Source organism: Zalophus californianus, chromosome 13 (genome assembly GCF_009762305.2).
Source record: "Zalophus californianus isolate mZalCal1 chromosome 13, mZalCal1.pri.v2, whole genome shotgun sequence".
Classification (NCBI taxonomy): domain Eukaryota; kingdom Metazoa; phylum Chordata; class Mammalia; order Carnivora; family Otariidae; genus Zalophus; species Zalophus californianus.
This window is the reverse complement of record NC_045607.1, coordinates 89,143,508-89,154,360: the sequence shown is the minus strand read 5'-3', so window position 1 is coordinate 89,154,360 and position 10,853 is coordinate 89,143,508. Positions and strand designations below refer to the sequence as shown.

At 33.3% G+C, this 10,853-nt stretch overlaps 1 protein-coding gene across 9 annotated transcripts in view; it reads right to left on the bottom strand.

Moving 5' to 3' along the window:
- Nucleotides 1-4,603: 4,603 nt before the first annotated feature.
- The window catches only part of JAK2 (Janus kinase 2), a 147,010-nt gene continuing 140,760 nt past the window's right edge, over nt 4,604-10,853 (bottom strand). For 8 of the 9 annotated variants that reach the window (XM_027614590.1, XM_027614588.1, XM_027614591.1 and 5 more), the window contains 3 exons: nt 9,840-9,957; nt 8,154-8,267; nt 4,604-7,894 (listed from right to left, as the gene is read on the bottom strand). In XM_027614590.1, coding sequence (XP_027470391.1) covers nt 7,787-7,894; nt 8,154-8,267; nt 9,840-9,957 — 340 coding nt within the window. In that variant the 3' untranslated portion in view covers nt 4,604-7,786. The remainder of the gene's footprint in view (nt 7,895-8,153; nt 8,268-9,839; nt 9,958-10,853) is intronic. The other variant, XM_027614595.1, reaches the window with a different exon arrangement.

The window sequence follows — 10,853 nt, the reverse complement described above, 5'->3', positions numbered from 1 at the left end:
ATTGAATTTAAATAAAAAATTTTTAAAAAGAAAAAAAAATTATGGCAAAAAGATGCTAGTGAAAGCAGTGTGAAAATAATACCAGGAGACAGGTGGAAAGGTGGTCAAAGGATAGTGTCTTTAAAAGGGGGGGGGTACTTTCTTCCTCTCCAACCAATACGGCAAGCCCTACATCAGACTCCCTTTTGATGTTAAAATATGGCTCTGCCTCTGTGTCTGGTGACAGTCTGGGGTGTTAGACTCCATGTATAGGAAATGGGGACAGGTGTAAAGCTTGAGCAGAAAAGTGATATGGTTAAAACTTTGCTATGGGAAGAATGACCTGACAGTGACATGCAGGACTGAGGGAAGATAGGAAGACTAATTAGGTTATTACGATAGTCTAAACATGAAGTTATTTATAAGGGAGTACAAAAGAAGAGACTGGTGAAGGAGACAGTGAGAAGGAAAAATAGCAAGAGTGCAAGAGATAAAAACCATAATCAAAGGTTTTTACTCAGGGGTTCTGAGCTCTGATGACTTAAGGGAATTGTAGTGTCATTATTATGACTAAGTACATTAAGAAGGGAGGCTGTTTTGTGGAGAAAATATGGTAAGTTCTGCCTGAGAGTTTTGAACTGCTAGCTGTGAATAGTATTTACATATGGCTTTACTTGGTGTAATTCTTCGGATCATTCACCATGATACAAAAACAGTTTTGCAGCCTTGGTTGTAGGTTAACACTTCCCAGGTTATTGATTTGATTCAAATATATTAAATATCTATTTGCTACATCATATACATAACTGATGCGGCTTCATTTTTTACCTACCACTTATAACCCTGTACTGCAGATTCATCAGCGGTAACATCCTTTTAGAGATGTGCTGCTACTTACTTTCTGGGGTTTTTCCCTAGATATATTTGCAAGTTGTCTTTTTAATGCTAGATACTTCTTGGGTCCCTTCTCAATTAAAAATCCGTTGAGGATACATCTGAACATTTTTGTTCACCAACAATGTTCAGCATAGTGCCTTGTTCAGTGTAGGTCCTCAAAAAAAGATCTGTTAAAAGATTAAGTAAATTTATGGTTTCTTTACAACCTTGGCACATTTCTTTAAGAATAAGGTAATTCAGCACATTGAGTATAAAAAGCATCAATCAGCGTCAAAAGACCTGGGCTCTAGTCTGGCTTTGCTCCTGACCACATCTGTGACATTGGCAAGTTAAGGTAACTGCTTTGGATTTCGCTTCCCCAGCTACAAAATGGTTTCATCTAAATCTCTGATTCTTTTCTCACACTCCAGTAATCCTCCTTCAGGAAGCAAATATTATGATGATTTTGGAAAACATGGTTCAGTTCCTCAAGCAACCAAAGATATGTCTAGACTTGAAAGTGTACCATTTAAATAATACTTCCTTGTCTTTTGGCAGGGTATTCTCAAAGGCAAAGGTCACCCAGTCCAAACTTTAAAAAAAATTCATTTACTTTCAACTTTCTCTCAACAGCTAGGAAAGGCAGTATGGTCCCTTACACTGCTCCTTCCACAAAGACTTACTTTCTATATTTTATCAAATTGTTTTCCATTTAAATTCTTTTGTTTGGAGGATAGGATGTGTAGCAACACAACTAAAAATATATTCCAATAATTTCTACTGGGAACTGAAATGATTTTGTCATCTTGCCACCTGGACAATATAACCGTGGATCACTGCAGAAAGCTCATCTAAGTTTACTGCTGCTTTATATGCGCACAGTCAAAGCTGTGAAAGGCAACATAGTGAAATGGTTATCAACTTTGGCACTGGAGTCAGACTGCCTGTGTTCAAATTGCAGCATCTCTTCTTGCTACACGTGGGACTTGGATTTTATTGTATATTGCTAAACTTCAGTTTTCACACACTTAAAATGAGAAAAATAACAGTACCTACCAATTGTACGGATAAAATGAGATAATCCACATAAGAGGGTACTATCTGTTCCCAAAGTGATATACAGATTTAATGCAATCTCCATCAAAACCCCAAGATCTGCAAAAATCTAGTTTTTTGCAGAAGTAGAAAAACTCATTTTAAAATTCATATGGAATCTCAAGGGACAACAAAAAGACAAAACAATTTTGAAAAACAACAAAGTTGGAGGGCTCACACTTCCTGATCTCAAAACTTACTGCAAAAACTACTAGTAATCAATACAGTATGGTCCCACCATAAAGACAAACATATAGACTATTGGAATAAAACAGAAATAAACTCTCACATATATGGTCAAATGATTTTTCAACATGGGTGCCCCAAGATCATTCAATGGGGAAAGGACACTCTTCCACAAATGTTGCTGGGAAAACTGGAAATCCACATGGAAAAAAATGAAGTTAGACACTTACCTTACACCATATGAAAAAATGAACTCAAAATGGATTGAAGACATAAATGGAAGAGCCAAAGCTATAAAATACTTGGAAGAAAACATAGAGAAAAAGCTTCACAACACTGGATTTGGCTATGATTTCTTGGATATGACACCAAAAGAAGAGATAAATTGGAATACATCAAAATTGAAAACTTTTGTGCTTCACAGGACACAAATCAACAGAGTAAAATGGTAACCCAAGAATGAGAAAAAATACTTGCAAATTATGTATCTGATGAGGGGTTAATATCCAGAAGAAAAGAACTCCTATAACTTAACAACACAAAACTCAATTTTAAAAATGGGCAAAGGACTTAAATAGACATTTCCCCAAAGATACACAAATGGCCAATAAATTGCACATGAAAAGATAACCAACATCATTCGTCATTACAGTGAAATGCAAAGCAAAACCACATTGCTAGAGCACGTCACACCCAATAGGATGGCTAACAAACCAGACCAGACCAAACACTGTAGCATTCTTCTGTCAAACATGAGCACTTTGTCTTCTGCGTAAATTTCATAGACTAAATATGACCTTTACTTGGCATTGCTTGTTTCTTTCCTTTTTCTCTGTGGAAATTTTATTTTTGACTTTAATATACAGTAAAAGGACATGGTTTTAATATCAAAAAGTACTTTATTATCTCCTTGTCTGACCAAGAAGCAAATTGTTAATATGGTGCATATTATCAAAATACCCTGTTAAGTTTTTTGAGAGGATCATTTAATCTTATTTATCACGAAATGAAAAAACAAGACAACAAAATGGTACTCAGGGATTTATCTCCACTGAAGGAGACCCAATTTTTGTATCTGTTAAGGAAAAACCTTTAAATTCTAGAGAGGTTAAAATCATTTGACTTTTTAGAAAGATTACATGTAGGCTAATTCTTAATTCAGATACAGTATCTGGAATATTTGCTTAAAGATCTCATACTCTCAGCTGATTCCGACACTGACATATCTTCCCTTTCATGAGGTCATTTCTGAGGTAGTGCTGGTTTGGCCCATGTCCATCTGAGTACCCTCTAGAGCGATGTTTCTCAACTGTCTTTGTATTATCTCCCTTTTCCCTTCTCTACGATTTCCTTAATCTCTAATATTTTTAATTTCAGTAAATAAATTCTGATGCACAATCTTATACTACATGCTACTAGAAAATTCATACTCTGAGATTCATATATACTCCAAGCATTCAAAAGAACCTAAACTGGGGACGCCTGGGTGGCTCAGTTGGTTAAGCATCTGCCTTGGGCTCAGGTCAGATCCTAGGGTTCTGGGATTGAATCCTGCATCCACTGGGCTCCCTGCTCCGCTGGAAGTCGGCTTCTCCCTCACCCCCTTCCCCTCTCCCCTGCTGATTTCTCTCTTTCTCTCTCTCTTAAATAAATAAAATCCTTTTTTAAAAAATTAAAAACTAAAAGAACTAAACTAAAAAATAAACAAGATAAAAGAACCTAAACTTATTCATTAAAGATACTATCCACTTAACTATCTTTTGTGTGTGTGTGTGTGTGTGTGTGTGTGTGTGTGTGTGTGAGAAAAGCATCTAAACATTTTCATCTATGTATACAACTGTACCAGAAGGGATAACTGATCAAAAAATCTTTCCATTGCATACTTTCATTTGTGTTTCTAGTACCTGTTCTGATAATGTCCTACCATCTGCAACCGATAACCTGCCTTCTCAGCCGCCTGATGCCTCTGTAATACCTGTTATGCCAACTTTGCTCTATTTATTATTACTTACGAACAGACAGATCTAAAAGCTAAGCTTCTGTTCACTCTGCTCAAAGGTGACCTGCTTGGCCCCAATAAAGAGCATCTACAGGCGTGCTTCCTAGGCAAGTATTAAAATTAAAACCATTTACAAAAATCTAAGAATATGGATAACTGGAACAGGAACTCTTAAAGATCTTTTAATGCTCTTATAAGTATAAACCTGCTACAGTTATTTCAAAAATAAGATATTAAGCAATTTGCTATGCAAAGAAAGGACTTATGATGGAATAATGACCATTAACAACTTTACAAGACTGGTGTTTCAGTCAGAGATAAGGCATTTCCTTATAAATTTGGAAGACTGAAAAAGAACAGTATTTTAGGGCCTGCACCAACCAAACAACCCCATATGGCATAAGTACAATAGAAATTAACTTCTTAATCTAAAAGACAACATACTGTAATAAAGTAAAACAAAATTGGTAAGATTACAAAATTAAATATTTTAATATTCAGGATATAATGTACACTTTACTAAAAATTTGATTCATAGTAAAAGTTAAAGGCCATCTGATATGCATATTACATGAATTTGATTAATATGAAAGTTTTTAAATTCTCTTCTTTGTCATTCTGAAATCTCTCTAAATGTTCCTGTCAGCATCATGAAACACTTAGTGCTAATTATCTTGAAATTAAGTATAGTCAACCCAAATCTGTGAGTAAACATAAAGAATTTTTTCAGATCCATACTCTGATATTTTTTTTCTTAAATAAAATGAATCTTATCACATATAACCTAGTCTTTTGTTTGGCTAATCCTGCTGACTTATACTTACTGTTATTATTTATTCTAATACAGCAAACTGAAAGATCTGTAATAAGTTACACTGAAAAATTAGAAAAAAAAACCTTTCATTAGAAATAATTTAAATACCAGAACTGGAGTGGATACAATGATGTTCATAAAGAGCACATTAGTAGTTAACAATCTTAGGAAGCGCTTCTTAAAAAAATCAAAAAATAAGTTCACTATTTTTTACAAAAGGCTTTCTCTGCATATCCCTATATCAGTGTGTATAACCCCCCACTTCCTTGGTTAGGTGACAATAAAAAAGAAAATAACTTCTGAATATTTATTACACCAATATTTCAATTTTGTGGAAACATGCTAAAGGCACAATAAAGAAAATAACACAGTCTCAATAAGCAGACCACATAATGCTACTCCCATGGAGAATGGCTCCCCAGGTATAGAACTATAGGTACTTTCTTATTTCTACTCCACAATAAAAGTATTTAAATAAAAGTTAAATATCAGAAGTTGTATTTGTGATAAAAATTTCACTTGACTTTAAAGCTTAAGTCTTATGTTGTAAGAAAACACCTTTTCACAGCAAATTATAGTGCAACTGGCAGCATATATATGGGTAACATGTGAAAGTGACTATTTCCCAAAGTAGCCATGGATGTAGAGCATTATTTATATAAAGATTATATAACTTAATGTACTGAAATATTTACAGAATTACAGAATTCTAAGAAAATCTTTACCCTCATTTCTAAAGAATATTAACTTGAAGAAACATTTTGGCATTAACTGATACAATAATTACTTACCTATTTCTTGTGCAGAACCAACTGAACAGCTGCAGGTTAACTTCTTTTTATGCACAGTCAGAATAAAAATTTAAAACATTGCAAATCTTCAATGAATAATTCTCCTGCAAACTTAGGAATTTTACAATAAGGTAGTCATCCCACTTTTACTTCAGAATGTTTATGTGGGATTATTTTCCCTAAAACTAAAAACTGAAACATTAAGAGAAAAAAATTTTAAGTAATCTAATTAATACCTTTGTTTTAAAAACAAACATAATGTTATAAACCTTTAAAAATCTGCTTTTTAAGTACTTAAGTTTCTGAAATCAAGCATATTGTACGATATGCTACTTTTGACGTGAAAAGTAGCAGCACGGAAGATCTCTTAATTGCATTATGTATACAGATCTTTGAGGAGTCCACAAATTAAATAAAAATTATATTCAACTTTCATTAAAACATCAGAAATCTTATTTAAAATCTAATATACTATCACTGTAGATGTTTTCTGCATTTGGTAACTACTGAAATGCTTTAAAGATAATGTAAAAAGCATTTCTACCCTTTCCTTCCTTCCAACCAAAAAATCTCAAATTTTATGTCTGAGGCAATTTTTTCTTATATAATTTGCATTTCAAAGCCAGCTCCAAAAATAGATAATCAAAAGTTTTTAAGTACACATTTAAAAAAATAGCATATACCACTGAAAATAAACTATTTTCTTTTTAACTGAAATACTAAGTATTTTAAGCTTTGTATAAATAACACACACAACCCCCCCCCCACCACATTTTAGGTATGGTTTCCACTTTGGAATAGCACTAAAACAAAGGACATAACAACAAATAATTCTTTATACTTAATTGAAAATATGTATCTCTCATTCGTCTTAAAGACATACATTATGAATTTTCTACTGGCATTCTTGAATAAAATTAACAAGCATACTTTTTCACCAATTTATCCTCATTTCTCCCTTGTATATGAGAATCTAACAAAAGGAAATCTTTTCTATGACTGCAAGAGATTTCTGAAACCCCCTAAAATATATATTCTTTAGAAAAAAATTCCTAACCTATTATGCATCTTAATAAGCACATACATTTAAAAAACAATATATTTTATGGCTTATGCTTAAATTTAATGCATGACCAAAGGTCCCAGGGATTGAAAAATCTTATTAGCAGCCAAGAGCTAAATGGATGACAATATTCCTGGCATTCATAATCTCAAAATTATAAAAGAAAACTATTCACTGTAGTCTTAGAAAAATTTGGAGATAGTTCTATTTTAAAAACATACTCACCACAAACAGATACAAGGGAGACAAATAAGAAAATAGATTGTGTTATATCTTTGTAAACTTGTTCCATTTCAAAATGTATTCTTTAGGGTCAGGGAAATTTCCTATACAAACGAAACTAAACATTTGTTCCCTTTGCTTTGAAAAATATTTACAGTACATAGAACTACAAGCTAAAAGTGTACATCTGCTTATATTGCTGGCCAGTGATACAGATGAACAGGAACACAAGGTGCTTATTCAATTATCTGAGCATCATAATTTGTATAGTGACATTATTGTATATCAACTATGGAAAAATTAGGAAACATTACCAATGAATACCAGCCCTTGTGTAAAACATCACACAAGATGCCAAGGTATTATACATTCACTGTGGTAAAAACTGTATATACATATTCTGTGCATCTTCAACATTGCAAAATTTACATTACAATTTTTTCATCTTTCAAAATTCTGAGTTGAAAAAAAGCCTATTTTTTTCTTTTGCCAAAGAAAAGTTATGTTAACTGACTGATTAGGTTTGTAAAACTTTTTACAAAATTCTTTGCTAAGGACTTCTCATCAAGTCTTTTCACTGATGTCCTCATGAAGAAAAACTCACTAAACTTTGAAAGTTTTGAACGGATATTTCCACATCTTTGCTGGCTAGCATCATGATATACATAACAATGGTATATGTAATAATAGTCCACAGTAATGTGAAATACAAAACTTTGTTCTGTAAGTCTATTTTGGTCTCAGAGTGAAGTTCGTTTCTTTCATCCAGCCATGTTGTCCCTTATTTGATCAACTCGAAGAGCTAGGTCTCTAAAAGAGGGGCGTTGATTGACATTATTGTTCCAGCATTCTGTCATGATCAAATAAATCTAGAAAAGAGAAAATAAAGCAATTACAATGAACATAAAGTGCCATCTTTTAATTGGTGGAAGACATGAATTGAGAACTCCCACTTAATTCTCCTATATAGGCAAATGTCATGGTTATGCCTAGAACCACAGTCATATGATGATGCTATTTATCCAAGAGCTCAGCAAATTAAATGTTATAAAGTGACCTGAAATCCCTGTGTAAAAAGGAAATAAAAACACCTCATGAATGTGGATAAAAAGGGTTTTTTTTGGTTACCTCATCTGGACATCCATCTGGTCTTGGTAATCTTCCATTATTCTTTAGGAGTTCTATCAAATGAAAGACAATCATCTGTCCTTGTTTGTCATTGCCAATCATACGCATAAATTCCTGTAATACAAACCCACTTTTCAATGAGATTTTTTTTTTTTGGTATATTTAAATTGAACCAGCTTTCCCAACTTCTAGTAAGTGTGAAAATTTTGTTTATGTATGTCTTCTTATATGTTTGAGACCTTTTAAGAACAAACTATTTTGGGCATCAAAACCTTTCTTTTCAATCATATTTCAGAAAAGACAATTGAATGTGGAACCCCTATCATGCCATTTCCATAACTATAATATACTTGGCACAAATTCCCTGAGAAGGGCCCGAATTAAGCGAACTAAAACATATTTACTTTTTTTTAATTGTTGCTTTAACATATCATATTTCAGCGGAAATAAAATGTTGACTGTAAAAGAGGACATAATAAAAAGATAATGCAGAATGCATATTTAAGCATAAATGCAATGGAGAGAAAATGTTCATATGTTAAAAATTCCTAAAATTAAAGTCTGAACTATAAGCTAGAGAAATATTTATGATGAACACATCGCTTATTTATAGAGTGTTCTTATAAGTAGTAAGGAAAATTATGAATATAAAAATGGGCAAAGCACATGAGATAATGTACACACATATATATACTCCAAATAGCCAATAAATATGTACTCAATCACACTAATAGAAGTACAAATTAAAATCACATAAATATAACTTCTATCAATTTGACAAAACCGCATAAACATACAATGGTCAATACTGGCAAATGGTACAAATGGTAAAATGTAAACTCTTATGCACTATCACTGAGAGTACAATCTGGTACAACTTTTCTGGAAAGCATTTTGAGATAATCACAAACCTTTACAAGAGTTCATAATCTCTTATCTATAATTACACTTTCATTCTAAGGTGACAAGAGATAAATATTTAGACGTAAGGATGTTCACTATGTTCACTGAAGTATTACTTAAAATTAAGACTGAAAAATGGAAAAGAACTGTCCAGAAATTATATCCTTATGATAAAATGCTACTTGGAAGTTAGAAGTCATATTTATAGAAAATATTTACTAATATAGGTAAAATATCCATGCTATAGTACTTAATGAAAAAGCAGGATAGCAAACTATACAGTATGACCTTTATTTTATAAAAGAAATGTGTTTTATAAAATTTCACTTTCATATATAAAATTTTTAAAAGCCTGGAAGAAAACATACAATATCAAAATGGTTATCTTAAGAAGATGAATTAGAAAAGATTTTTATTTTCTTTTTCACGGTTTCCTTCATTAAAAAAATTCTAGCTAGAACAGGGAAAATTATTTTTAAATATTTAACTTTTTCAATAATTTCTAGAATGAATAAATTTATTAGAGTTACTAAAAATAATATAAGGAGACTATATAGCCCCTCCCTTTTATTTACTTATTTACTTGTTTGTTTTCCTTTCCAACCCCCTCCCTTTTAAAAATGCAAGTTAATTTAATGAATAAGTTTAGTGTTACTTTGTTGGATGCTGTCTTACAAATAAGCAATAAGAGGCTCTAAAATGAGTCCTAAGCTTACTATTATTCTTTGGGAAAAGTTTTTCTCATGTTAAGAAAAGTCGAAAATAAATAAAAAGCACACTAACCGCTGGGGGACTTTTACTCTTCTCAATATATGTGAAAAGTTCATACAGAACCACTCCAAAGCTCCAAACATCTGAAGCCACAGAAAACTTGCTCTCTGTCAGTGATTCTGGAGCATACCTGCAATATGCAAAAAGCATTTATAAGACAGTTACCTGAATTGTGATAGGGTTGTATGGTGACAGGAGGTACAGTTGTGGTGAGCAGAGTATAACACATTGTCTTCTTGAATCACAATGTTGTACACCTGAAACTAATGTAACGTGTATCAGCTACACTTCTTTAAAAAGAAAAGTTACTTGATAGGCCAACTCTTGATTTTACCTGAAAAATCACTGGACTGAAAAGACAGGGTATACAGAAAAGAGTTATCATAAGCAGGCCCGAGGCTGCCATCCTCAAAAAACCTTGCTTGCAATGTTGACAACTGCCTGATGCCTGGGAACTTTGATTTCAGAGTGGTTGCCACAGTTCCCTAAGTGAGAAGAGTAGCTCACTGGGCCTAAACTGTCTCTGCAAACAATATGGTTTATACTGAACACTGCTTTCCTTCTGAGAGTCTGGAATTTTGGTACATGCCAGGCAGAGAGTGTGCTGTCAGGAGTCACGGCTCAGGGAATTTAACGTGTCCTGTGTGACTTTTCTGGGAGAGAACCCTTGGAAGCTTTGCGCTTGGTTTCCTCCAGGTTTTGCCCCAAATGGCTTTTGCCTTCACTGATTCTGCTTTATACCTTTCTCTGAAATGAATCATAGCCATGAGTATGACTGTATGCTGAGCCCTATGAGTCCTCCCAGTGAGTCATCAAACCCGAGGGTGGTCTTGGGAACCTCTGGCACACAAAGATAACTCAAATCCAAAAACTTAATTTTTGTCTTTATAAGTAACAAAGTTAACTGCAAAGTACCTTCCAGGAACTGGGGGGGGGGGGGGGGGGGGGGGATTCTCTTTGCAAGTTAAAGCTTTAAATGAATGGAGGTAAGTCTCCTAGAGGAAAAAGAAATGGCTTCTAAACTGA